The sequence below is a fragment of the Phaseolus vulgaris genome, chromosome 10 (assembly GCF_000499845.2).
Source record: "Phaseolus vulgaris cultivar G19833 chromosome 10, P. vulgaris v2.0, whole genome shotgun sequence".
Lineage (NCBI taxonomy): Eukaryota > Viridiplantae > Streptophyta > Magnoliopsida > Fabales > Fabaceae > Phaseolus > Phaseolus vulgaris.
Genome location: NC_023750.2, coordinates 2,716,280 through 2,729,301, shown reverse-complemented (window position 1 = coordinate 2,729,301; position 13,022 = coordinate 2,716,280). Strand labels below are relative to the sequence as shown.

Genomic DNA, 13,022 nt, shown 5'->3' with positions numbered 1-13,022 from the left:
GAAAAGCTTAGCTTTGTTTTGTCTTTGCTGTCAAACAAAATTAACCGATTATTTCGATAAATGAACTGGTTGTTTTCATGAAACCATAACAGAAATTTATTTCAATCTATTGTTTTGAAGAAAAAAAACTGGTTTTCATAATAGAATTATGTTATGTGTTTTAAACTGTTTTAAATAATTTCAATTGCTTTTTAACCGTTTTGATCACTTGATTGAGGTTATATAAAGGTTGTTTAATGCTCCTTTGTATTAACTAAGCAAGAAAAATTATCAAAAATGATTTTCAAGATTTCAAAATCTTCTCTTAGCGTGTGGAATAAGATTTGGTTTTGTAACAGCGCTATGCTAAGATTTGGTTTTGTAACAGCGCTATGCATGTGTGATACTGAAAAAATCTTAGCGAGGAAATTTTCATCATGTGGATATATAGAGAAATGCATAATAACTACCTTTCCCTGGGGTTCTTATAGAAGTGAAAGCAGTAGCCATTACGGTAGAAAAGAAAATATGTTGGTTATTGGAGGGTTGAACCAGAAACAGAATCATAATGCGGCCTTGAACCAGTAAAAGAATCATTACACCCTAGTCTCAAGAAACTGGGGCAGAAGCCATCAAGCATAATATTTGGCTCTAAAATAACCCTTTCCAGCATAATAAGCACAAGATGCATATAAATGTACCAGATAAAATCAACTGCTAATAATCTTGACTTCCATTAAAATAATTGTTAAGAGATATAAATCACTCCAGCAATGACTTGTGTACTTTTGTCATGAATTGGTTCCAGACAGACATATTGACCTCTATTGGGACAATTGTGGAGAAATAAAAACATGCACTATTTGACAGAGAAGATAAAAATGTTTGTGACTCTTCCTTTAAAGTGATAGTTTTCTGGTATGTTTGTTTCTAGTTTAACATTCATCCGAATTGACTTTTTCACAACAAAGTTATAATATAAAACAAACACAACCAACGAGCACATTAAGCAGATCAGTATGTAACAAGGGGAATAGAAACTGGGTCAGAAATGGAAGAAAAAACATAAGTTCTTTATTCTGACCTATCACAATACTTTCCCAGTTAGCATGGATAAGCAGCTATAATAAGTAAACAACTTTTTCATAGGACGCAATAAAAATGAAGCAATTATTGTAAAGGCATCGCTTGCATTATAATCAACTAATGTAAAAAATTAACTTACCCTCCTCATTGAGGTGAATAGTACAGACTCTAAATGCAACAATAAATAGAATAAACATCTAGCAGCATGCTATGCAACTAGTTTTGCAGACTCTTCCATGGTAGAAACCAATCAGAGCTTATCTCGATCATTATATTTCACAATCTGCAGGCAGATCAACCATGTTAGTTGTAACCATGAATCCATAAACCAGGTGAACAAAAACAATAGACAAGAAAATATAATCAAAAAGGTTAAACATGTTTCTAAGAATGAATAATAAATAATACATATACGAACAGAGTAAAGGTCCTTTACATGTCAAGGAATCCCAAACTGCCATGGATTGTAAGTTTGCTCACTTTTAACATTGCAACCCTTAAACATCATCATGTGAAGAATGATCACTGATTCATTAACAATATAAGTTTTTTAATTCAGAGTGCATGCCTGTTAAACCCATCTCTTGATCTCTTCTTCCATCTCACTTGGTCATAGGAACTACACCTGACACATTTCCATAAACAAATGACCAAAAGTGAACATTTTCCCTAAAAGCATGTTTAACCCTAACTACAAGGAGTAAGCAAAAACAGTGTGTGAAGTAATGAATATCCAAACATAGAATTAAAATTGGAAAATGAAATGAAATGAAACCTTTTTTTCAGATTTGTTGAGTGATCTTGATCCTCTTGTTAGACCCAAACGCTCTCCCAATGGAATCAACGATCCTCCGCTGCGAGTCCAGAATCATCTGGATCCGCTTCTTCTCCATCTCCAACCTACACCTCTCAGTTTCCTTCATCATCTCCATCTTCAAACTCTCCATTCCAATAAACCTCTCAGCGAAAGCCCTAATCTCCGCCGGAAGCGCCAAAACGTCGTCGCGATCGTCATCGTCGTCCTCGCCTCGTTCTTCTTCAACACGCTCCCTCAAAAACCCTCTTTCACCGCTTCTCATTCTCACGGGCCTCTCGCTGAGAATACAGCTAATACTCTTCGACTTGACAAAGCTCGCATCGCCATCATTATCGTTCTGATAATTGGCGTCCTCGTCGGGGTCCGAATCGGTGTCGTTTTGGAAAGGGGCGAGGGCGGAGATGGGGAGGGGGCCGCGTTCGAGGTCCTCCATGAGAGCGTTGTACTGCCAGGCGGCGGGGCGCAGCGTGGCGGCGACGTGTTTCTTCTCGGCGCGGTGGCGCTGGCGGAGCTTCTCCATCTTGTGGCGGCACTGGAGGGCGGACTTGGCGGGGTAGGCGAGGTCGTAGCCGCAGCGCGCGGCGACGACGACGGCGACCTCCTCCCACTGGTTGTGGCGGAGGGGCCCGCGCTTGAGCGCGTACCACTTCTCCTGGTAGGCGCGGATGAGGTGGACAGTTTCTTGGTGGGTCCAGGGGATGGGTTGGGGCTTCTTGGTGGGCGAAGCGGCGTCGTTTTGGGTGGCCATGATGAGAGTGAGTGTGTGGCGTGTGGTGCGTGTTTTGGGTTTATAAGTTTGTTATGAGAAATTGGAAGTGGTTATGAGAAATTGGAGTGGTGGTTGTAAGCAAAGGTTTTGGTGGGTTTGGTTGACATTTGGTGGCAAGGGTGGTGATGATGGATTCTCATACCATCATATGCTCCTCCTGTGCTAAAACATCCTCTTTACATTTATGCTTCATTTTCTAATTTTCTTTACTTCTTAGAGAGAGATTTGGTTACAACACACTATCCTACTACTAATCAAAATTTGACAACACAAGTACAAAGCAAGTATTTTTATAGAAGATTGTTTCCTTGCATGAGTAGGAGAGGCTTCAAATGGATGGGATTTATATTGGTGAATAGGTTATTTGTTGAACAACATTGGATTCTATCTAATAGAAACGTCTGGGTTTAGATTTATGTTTTGAAAACCTGACACTGTTCAACTTTATGCATACAAAAGAATGAGATTTATATGTGTATGAAGAAGTATTATAGTTATAGGGTTATTTTAAGATATGTGAATTGATTTTATAAAATTATGAATGAAAAGAATAAATTCTTAATTTTATTTTTTATTAAACTTGTATCGAACAGTCTTCGGTCATCGATTCCAGTGACTGATCTCAGACATCGCACACCGGTGCCTGATAGTAAAGATGGGTCATGTAAGGTGGGCCCCAGATACACATATCAGGGTGTTGGTCAGTCTTTGGACATTGGTACCATAGACCTCGACGTTGGAGATCGACATCAGACCTCGCCAGAAGAGGGAGAGATCGGACGTCAAGGGTCTGAATAGTTATATTGGGCCACGAAAGGTGGGTCCTAGAATTACACAGTTATCAGTTGAAAACATCATATATGAGGAAAACCTAAGTCACGAGGGATCCATGCAAGTGGTGTGTATAGCGCATTCAAGCGCGACACGAGTAAACAGTCATTGGAGGCGTTAAGGCCTATTGGGGTTAGGGTTTCCGAAGGAAGCTGCATGCATGACACGTGAATACTTAGGGCACCCGCATAACAGATGGCCCCAGAGACTTGGTGCACAAGTTGGTACCCAGGCGGCCATTATGTTAGTCGTTGCACTCCAGTTAAGGGAAGTTCCATGTGTCAGATTACGCTAAGATTATGTAATAGCGACGCAGGGACATTCTCCAAGGAACCCTAGACATGGGTAAGGGAACAAAGGTAAACCCTAGTTTCAATCTATATAAAGGGTGTTAAGAACCCTAGCAAGGTACACGGTTTTTAAGACTGAAACTACTTTATACACTTAGTGTTTCTTTGCCCTTATACTGACTTGAGGATCGGAGTGCAAACGGCCATCAAGGCGCCTTTTGTCTTTGCAGGTGAGAGATTCTTCGATCAAGGAAGCACGATTCTCAGGCGGAGATAGAATGGTCAAAGACTGTCGTTCGAGTCAACCGACAAGAACAAAACTCTTTAATTGAATTAAATATATGCATAACGTAAACCAAACCACAAAAAGAAAAAAAGAGTTTTATATCTCAATCAATCAAAATTGCATCTCAAGTTTCTTTGTAGTTGTGTTGAATAGAAGAAAAAAGGTGAAATCTAGTTAATTGATGAATCTGGAAAAAAAACTGGACATAAGGATCCACCCACTAAAAAAATGACAGGGGTGGGGAGAATTGATGTAAAAAAAAGAAATTGAATCAGAGATTTGCAATCCCACATTTGATATTGTTGCTTAAGAGAGTGTGGTTGAGTTAGGAGATTGATGTTTCAATCTTTTCAAAAAATGAAGGGTCTCTAAAGCTTTGTTGGTGAAGAAGCAAAACGATAGAGGAAGAAAAAAACCAGTAAAAGCTTCCAAATCTGGTGAAGCTAGTCCATTGTCTGCTCTCCCAAAACCTTTCCTCCAATTTTGTGTCCCTAAACCCTCACTCCCCCAAATTCTGTAACTCTCTCTGTTACACCCTTTTCCTCGCCACCCACATTTGCTCCGCAGATGCACACTCCTTTGCCAACCTCTTCTTCAAATTCATCTCCAAAGCCCAAAACGACAACAATAAATGGGCATTCGACATCAACATCGTATTGATTGACAAACCAAAAGATAAGAATTGTGAGAAATTGAACCTACATGAATCGTGATTTCACTAATGAATTTGGGATTAGGGTTTGTGCAGATGGAAAGATAATATTCAAAAGTTAAAAATAAATATAATTAATAATTAATTATAAACATGCCATAATACGTGTCTTCTCATTACCACTTAAGTTGTTCATGTTAATATAAGAGAATGGACCAAATTATATACCTTTTAAAATAACTTGGGACCAAATTCATTGTTTTTAAAATCACTGTAATAAATTGAATATTGACCATAAATGTAGGGACCAAAAAGGTAATTAAAAATATAATTTATATATAAAAGTTACATTTAATTTAATCAACTACATTATTCAAGTTAATTCATTATGCCTATCTAGTCACTTATCGAATAAGAAAGAAAAACAATCTAAGAACACAAGTTTTGAACCTTATAAGACTTTATTTAGTCTCTTATAACACCCTATTACACTTAGAAACCTTATTTATATATGTACCCTTATCACAAAATAAAGCAATTACAATGACAAATTCACCTCAAAAAACATTGAGCATAGCAAAATTGAAGGAAACTCAAACAAAGAGCTAGATTATCTTCTTATGCCAAGGAATTAATCACGAGTCTCAAGTAAGAAGGCGAGAAGATATGTTTTCTTCAATCAAGGTCTCTCTCTCAAAAGACAAAATGCTTTTGAAAAGATTGCAATTGATATGCTCTACTAGAGAATGTCACAATCGTGATTGCATATGGCACCACTAAGAGTTGTTATTGTTGGTGCAATTTGCTCTAAAATGGGAGGTTGAATGAAGCCTTTATACTATTTTCGCAACAAATAATTAGATTGTCTAGTTATACCATCTAATGGATCGTCTAACATAAAAGTATAAGAAGATGGTCTAACCGATTGTTTAGTAAAATCGTCTGGTGAGTCGTCAAATAGTGAGAATTAAGACAGCAACAGAAGTAAAGAGATATCAACACAAAAGATTTATCTTAGTTCACCTAAACCTTGACTATGTCTAGTCTTCTTAAGCAACTGCTTAAGAGCTTCTACTAACCAACTTGTTATAACAAGTATTCTCACATCTTCAAATATTTTCACATATATTCAGGTTCAACAAGTATTTTCACCTCTCCAAGTTTACATTTAGTATTAGCATCTCTCGAGGTTACAACTTCTTAACCTTCCCCTGAGATTAAAAACTCTCCAAACAAGCAATAATACATTCTCAAAGAGAGCACAAAGAAAGTTCAGTGTATAACTTCACAACATGAAGAATTACAATAGTTCAACACTCAACACAATAGCCTAGATGCTCTAATAACTAAATTAGACATTCACTACAACTCTTATATATTTTCAACAAGATTACTAATATGACTTTTATTGCTCGACTTGTCTTACTTTTATTTTGTCCCTTCAATTTTTTTATATATCTCTTTTAATTTGAAATTGATCATCGAATTAGTTAACTTTGAATCTTGCATTACCTTCTATCTTCATCTTTCTGGTATGAGATCCTAAAAAAACTTAGATCAATTTGTTTTTCTTTGAACCTAACAAAATTAATTTGAAAGTAATCACAATATGGATTAGTAAAAAATAAATCAAAACTTAAACTAATAATTTTCTCTTTCCAGAATTTTCACGATATTAAAACAAAACATTAAAGATTTTCAGTTGTTCAAAATATTTATGTTTAGAAAGATAAACATGATAAAAAATAATTACAAACGTTAATTTGATCAAAGAAAAGATAAACCTTAGAGATGTAAAAAAACAAGGATGAACAGAATAATCTCATAATTTTAAATTTTAACATTTTTTTAGTATAGAATATAGTAGATATGTATATTAAAAAAAATTTGTTCAACTCTCTAAATAAAAATTGTTACACATTCAACTTGTTCATTAAATCGTCTAATAACTATGTGCTACAAATGTTTAGAATGTTTAGAGTGTCTAATAAATTGTTTATCATACTATAAACACTCACTGAAGCTATAAAATCACTATTTAGATATTTCAATATTAACACAATTTTTGTTTTCATCAAAACATAAAAATATACATAAGAGACTGTCTAGCATCAGGAAATGTGAAGTGTCTCATTCATCTTATGACACTGTCTAAAGACATAATAAATAAAACGTCTAGACATATTGTCTTAACTGTTTGTCTCAACTTGAACTTAACACTTTATGTCCACATGTTACGTCAGAGAGTCCAACTATGTAAATTTCTCACTTTTCACATTATTAAGACTAATTTGGCAATAAAGAAAAATGATTTGAAAGAAGAATTATAAAAATAAAAGAAGTGGTTTAGAAAAATAAAAACTCTTTCTTCCCGAAAAAGAAAAAAACGTATAGAAGTTTCTATGCAAAATAGTCCATGAAGGAAAAAGATTTCAAAAAGCACCAACTAAAAGTTTCTAAATGCTTTAGATACATAAATTTTATCATAGAATTTATAGAATATAATAGAAGTGAGAATATAGAGTGAGGGACATATAGAGTTCAATTTCAGCAAAATTTGATATAACTGAAGTTGTGCATCAAAAATACAACTTCAGTTTAACAGTAAACTGAAATTGTCCATGATAATAAGTAAGACTTGCCCAATTTCAGAATAAATTTTTTTGCCCATTTCAGAAAATATTAAATGGTATTACACCATTTGCAGAAAGAAACCTAAAATCTCCAAAGTTTTTATACCAATGGTCTTTCATTTAAATACTCATAAGATCACTTTTTCTAAAAAGCAAAATCCCACCAAACAAGCACATAATCATTATTACTGCAAAAAGAAATGAAAGCAATAATTCATTCATAAGCTGCCCTATATCCTCTATAGACAAGAAGAACACCTCAAGCACAAGAACAAAGCAAGAAAATGATATATACAGTTCTCATCCCTACACTTGAGCCAAGTTTCTTCACAAGGCAAAATAACACTACACAGAGAGCGAAATTTTCGAAAGAATTGTACTTTTATTTTAACTACATTATTTAGCCTAGAGGACTATGAAAAGGTTTATTTACATAACTAAAAGAACTATGATAAGGTAAAAGAAATAGTACTAAATTCTAGTAGCTACCAGAGGTGGTTTTGTTAACAAGTTCAAGGCACATTCATGACTTAGCTGCTTTCACCTTTCTCCAAATTCACACTTTGGCTGCGTCTTTTCCTTAAGCTCACCTAAAATGAAGGGGTATAATCAGCATTGGTCATCAAGCAACATAACATATCTAGTGGTTTCATTATGAACAGTCACAAAACATCAATGACAAATGCAAGAATGTACAAGATACTTTGAATCCTATACAATGACAGGATTATTCTTAAAATATAAGGAGTTAGATACTTACTTAGATATGTATAAAAAGGTGTGTAATTATGCAAATCCAAATTTAGAACATACTTCTTGGACATTATTGAAAACAAAAAAATTATAAATCATCATAATTTACTACCTATTGTCTGCTAACAGAACTAGCATTATCAATTTTGATTCTGTTTTTGAAATCATCCAAAAGAGGACAGTTTCCATTTTTTATTTATCAATGGACAATGCTTTGTGTATCTGCATCATACATGCTTGTATGTCTCACATGGCTGTTTTGGATTTTCATAACTTTTATGTACATCGATGAAGTATCTAACAGTATCAGTATTGAATTAGGATGTAAAACAAATCAAAGAATCAATCTTTATAGATTATCTCCAACCAAAATCTATTTTGGATATGAATTGAAATACAAGAAAATATCATTGCAAACAAAATTTCCTTAATGTGGAGTAACAACAGCTTTTGAGTTAGACCTTCATGACTATGCTTTTCGGTGTCCGGGAGTGAATGATTAAGGAGAGAACTGGAAGAAAGGTGCTTGGTAAGAGATACAATTCAACTAAATGACTAAGCAAGAAATCTGCTTAAATTACATTAAGACAAATTTAACACAAGATTAACAATACATGAAGTAAAACCAAAGTTCTTTTGATCACCAGAACTATTGTTAGATAAAATTGTCTAACTTACCAAGCCTGACCCAAATATACTGTACAACCATTCCCTTTATCATCAAATATGAGAATCTGAGCTTGAAATTAAAAAGCTCTACAATCAAGATCAGAACTACCTTAACCAATGATAGTCCACTACATTGTTATGTTCATATATTGAATTTGTATTTGCAGAGTCATGTTAAATTCAAGCAAATCTTTATCATTTGTCTCATAACAAAGAAGCATAATGAACCATTATAAGCTAGAAAGAAAGAATGATGAACACAACAACCATATAAGTTATACCTTAGATGAGGACGGGGGCAAGGAAGCCCCACGCACAGGATTTCTCATATTTTTAATCTTTTGGAGATTGTTTGCTATATCCTCCAAAAGCTTCAACCGCCCTTTTAAACTTTCTCCATTTTCTTGGAAGGAAGACAATTTTTGCTTCCCATATTTGACCTTCCTCAACCTTTCTCCGAGAATTTCAATCTCATTGCCAATCCTTAATTTCTCATTTTCAAATGCACTTGAAGAATCACTTCCATAATCAAAAGGCAAAGTATTGGATCTTGAGTTTGACAACATGAGTAACTGACTGGAGGGGCCATCAACACTATTACCATTTTCTATCTTATTTATCCTTCGACAATTACGTAATGCATTATTGCTCCGTACTTTTCGACTTCCAAATTCAAGATACCTAGTTGTGATTTCACTTGTAACACTACACAATGAGGAGGAACTTAACTTTTCATTTTCCTCTTCCCTTTGTTCTACGTTGTCTTCAATGACATGGATATCAAGAACATCCAGATCAGTATCATAAAAAAACCTGCGCAGTTTGTCATGCATTTGAGCCTTTTTTTCTATGCTTTTGTCCGGTTCTTCTCCATCTTCTGAATTGGTGCAAGTCTGTGAAACCATATAACTTGAGGAAATATCTGTTATTTCATCTTTCTTAAAAAATGATATGGTGCTTCGATCTTCATATGTTTCAACTGAAATTGGAGTCTTTTGTCCACATAGATCATGTTGCACCATTGCCTTACCGTATGATATGCAGCTTTGATCTTCATATGTTTCAACTGAAATTGGAGGCCTTTGTACACGTTGATCATGTGGCACCATTGCCTTACAGCTTTGATCTTCATATGTTTCAACTGAAATTGGAGGCCTTTGTCCACATTGATCATGTTGCACCATTGCCTTACCATACAATTGATCACTTCCTTTTGAATCCATCTGCCTATAAGATTCAAGTTCCTCTTCCAAAAAGTGATTCTCTCTTTCCCTTCTTATAAGGATCTCTTGCAGAATATCCATCTCTTCTTCATCATAAGCAACTCTTTCTTCTATCATCCTCTGGTATTGCCTCATCTCCATTTCCAGTGATGCCTTCTCCTCCTGCAGGCGCAGAATCATAGCCATGGTTTCATCAGCAGCAGTAGCAGCTGAAGCTCTCTCCTTGTCTAACTCAAGGTAAAGAGCAGTGTAGGCCGCTTTCTCTTCTTCAAGTGCCATTTCTAACATCTTGAAACGGTCCTCTTCATTACGATCAATCTGGACGTTGTCACACACATTATCCATGTAGTGTTCCAATGACAATAAACGTTTGTCCTGTCCTGGACTATCAACCATCGATCCATTAAATTCATAACTATGACAGGTCTTTTCATCCAAATCATGGCATGTTTGATCATCTTCGCCATCTAAATAGAAGGATGACAAATCAGAACAAGTCAAAAACCAACATCAAGTATGTATAGAATCATAGAAATATATATATATGTGTGTGTGTAATAAACAGGTCTTCAACAAGAATATAAGAATCAACTTGTTACCAAACCCAATCCTAGGACAAGCATTCGTCATCATAAGCACAAGACGATGACCTTGATAGTTTGCAAGAATCATTAATATGTTAAAATATGGAAGGTATTATAACATATATTAGAGACTACAAATTCACACTAACATGTTAATTTATCTTAAAGCATCAAATGCACAAAAGCTATGCCAGAAACTTCAGACTTACCAACTACACTAACTCCTTTCCCTGAAGTAGGACTCGTGGTTGCATTGGTTTTACCTCTACCATCAAAAGGCAACAAAGGAGTGAGGACAACATCAGATTGCAGATTATCTAATGGAACAGCTGAAGAGACTTTCCCAGGATCAGAACTACCCCTTCTCCGGCGACGGATTCCAGACCTACGTTTCGTACTCATGGCCTTCTTCCCCTTAGCATTATACACATTTTCCCTATCAACAAAGGGAGAAAAATGCGGACTGGAACATGAACTGCAAGATGCCTCATCTTCCAACTCAACAACCCTATGATCATGTATTCTCTCAGCAACCACTTTATCGTTGGCACTGAATGAATGACCGTGAATCCAAACCAAATCAAAAGGGAACCTTTTAATCGCCATAACTTGAATGGAACATATCTTCCTTGAAGGCCATTCAAGCAGCAGTTTATGCACACAGAAACGGCTATCCCTATACCCAAAACTCCCTTTGCAGGGACAAGGCAAAGAAAGACCAAAAATTCTAAACCATTCGGAGACACAGAAAGCAAAAGCCGAAGCACACAACAAGAAATAAGCTAGAACAAGGTCAATAAAAGCACCAATAAGTCCTCCCAACGTCCAAGAGTGAGTCTCCTGCGAAGCCATCTTCCTCTAAAGTGCCCAGAAAGACCATTACATGTAACAAAAGAAAAACAACACATAACACACAAAACCCACCAAGCAAAATCCAAAATTTTCACCGACCCTTATCCCAAAATTCTAGATTTAAAGCATCCATGAGACAATAAAGGTGTGTGGATCAAAGGGGTCGGATCAAAGCAGGTGGTAGAACAACTTGAAGAAAAAAGCAAAAGCACACAAGAAACTCAAGATCATGGTTTGGAGCAATCAATAATCCAAACCACAATTGCAGTTCAACCCTTTGGTTATTTTTCTTCCTAAATTTTGTGAAAAATGCATAGAGGGTTGGTTGGTGCCTTCGGTAACCAAAGAAAGTATAACAAGGGATAAAAAGTGGTACTTTCTTCAGGGATAGGATTTAAAAGGGAAATATTGAAATAACAATAAAAAAATGAAAAGAAAACACAGAGCGGAATCAAGGATAATGGTGACGATGATTAATAGAAGAATTATGAGATTGGCAAGTCTTAAATCTTCTTTGAAAAATAGTTTATTATTGCAACCAACGAAGTTGCATCCGATTTCTTCATTGTTGGTGGGACAGAAAAGAACTACCAAGGAAAGGTAGAAGGCCCCACAGGAAAGAAACGACGCCGTTTGTGACACTCCAGAACTTGCCACGTGGGTGTTTTTTTTTATTGTTGTTATTTGCTTAGCCTTAGCCCACGTTTTTGGTTTGGCTTTTTGTTTTATATTCATTTTAACACAATCATTGTATTCATAGTTATTAAAGTATCTTTAAAATAGTTTTATACAAACAGTTACGTCAACAACGTTATTACATGCTCTTTTAAAATCTCTTCATTAACTCTATAATGTATTATTTAGATTTTTTTTATTTAATCTCGCTTGACCACACGTTATGCTTTTTTTATTAATTAATTTATAGTTTATTTTTGTTATTTGTTGTGCATAATAATAATATTTTTTTCATATAGATATATAAAATATAATCATTATTGGTGCAGTTTTTATATAACAACTTTCGATTTTGAAATAATATTTTTATTTTCGAATTTGTTAATAGTTAGTGTTTATTACAGTTACGTGATTATATGAAAATGTCGGTAAAAATGCTTATAATAAAATAATTGATAGGACTTTCTTTAGGAGTTTTATATAAGTGAAAGCATAGGATTTTACTGTATAAGGATGAGAAGTTAAAAAGAGAATACAAACAAATGAATCTTTATATTTTCTTTACAAAGTGATTTTTTTTTATTATGAATGTTTTTTTGGTAGAGAGAATATCGAGATCTATTTTATAAATTTAAAGGAGAAAAATTAAGTTGAATGAAAATAAATATTTTATTATTTAAAAGTTATAATAATATATGTATCGGTCGGAGTCGAGTGGATCAAGTCACTCGGTATCAGAAGTAGATCAATCGGATAGATTTAATACATTAAGATAAAATAAAGAGATAGATGATAAATCATATAATATGCTATAAATTCGGTAACATGTGGTAAATCAAGTAATGTTGTGTTTAGAAAAAATATGCATTAAGTACGACCCATAAATGAAATAGCATATTATAAGCACTATAAATAAGTATTGT

General features: G+C 34.8%; 2 protein-coding genes across 4 annotated transcripts; both read right to left on the bottom strand.

The window, feature by feature from the left end:
* Nucleotides 1–1,147: 1,147 nt before the first annotated feature.
* LOC137818478 (trihelix transcription factor ENAP2) lies at nucleotides 1,148–2,989 on the bottom strand. Of its 3 annotated transcripts, none has more exons than XR_011082078.1 (3): nucleotides 1,841–2,989; nucleotides 1,634–1,690; nucleotides 1,148–1,348 (listed from the first exon to the last, which is right to left on the bottom strand). XR_011082078.1 is itself a non-coding variant. In XM_068621931.1 (2 exons), exon 1 carries the CDS (start codon nucleotides 2,628–2,630, stop codon nucleotides 1,848–1,850), a length of 783 nt encoding a protein of 260 aa, XP_068478032.1. In that variant the 5' UTR covers nucleotides 2,631–2,830; the 3' UTR covers nucleotides 1,148–1,348; nucleotides 1,841–1,847. The 3 variants fall into 3 exon arrangements, 1 of the variants encoding a protein (XP_068478032.1); XR_011082077.1 differs by having other exon boundaries at nucleotides 1,502–1,690; nucleotides 1,841–2,914; XM_068621931.1 differs by lacking the exon at nucleotides 1,634–1,690 and having other exon boundaries at nucleotides 1,841–2,830.
* Nucleotides 2,990–7,611: 4,622 nt separating this feature from the next.
* LOC137818539 (myosin-binding protein 7-like) lies at nucleotides 7,612–12,076 on the bottom strand. Its single transcript, XM_068622027.1, has 3 exons — nucleotides 10,782–12,076; nucleotides 9,047–10,455; nucleotides 7,612–7,933 (listed from the first exon to the last, which is right to left on the bottom strand). The coding sequence occupies exons 1-3, from the start codon at nucleotides 11,422–11,424 to the stop codon at nucleotides 7,874–7,876; spliced, it is 2,112 nt and encodes a 703-aa protein (XP_068478128.1). The 5' UTR covers nucleotides 11,425–12,076; the 3' UTR covers nucleotides 7,612–7,873.
* Nucleotides 12,077–13,022: the final 946 nt, after the last annotated feature.

What these genes read in the sequence shown, in the direction of transcription:
- LOC137818539 (XM_068622027.1), bottom strand. Translation starts at nt 11,424, where the DNA reads ATGGCTTCGCAGGAGACTCACTCTTGGACGTTGGGAGGACTTATTGGT. An exon ending in GAAAGGAGTTAGTGTAGTTG is followed by an intron (nt 10,456 to 10,781) that starts GTAAGTCTGAAG and finishes CCTTCTATTTAG; the next exon opens with ATGGCGAAGATGATCAAACA. An exon ending in TGCCCCCGTCCTCATCTAAG is followed by an intron (nt 7,934 to 9,046) that starts GTATAACTTATA and finishes CCTTCATTTTAG; the next exon opens with GTGAGCTTAAGGAAAAGACG.
- LOC137818478 (XM_068621931.1), bottom strand. Translation starts at nt 2,630, where the DNA reads ATGGCCACCCAAAACGACGCCGCTTCGCCCACCAAGAAGCCCCAACCC.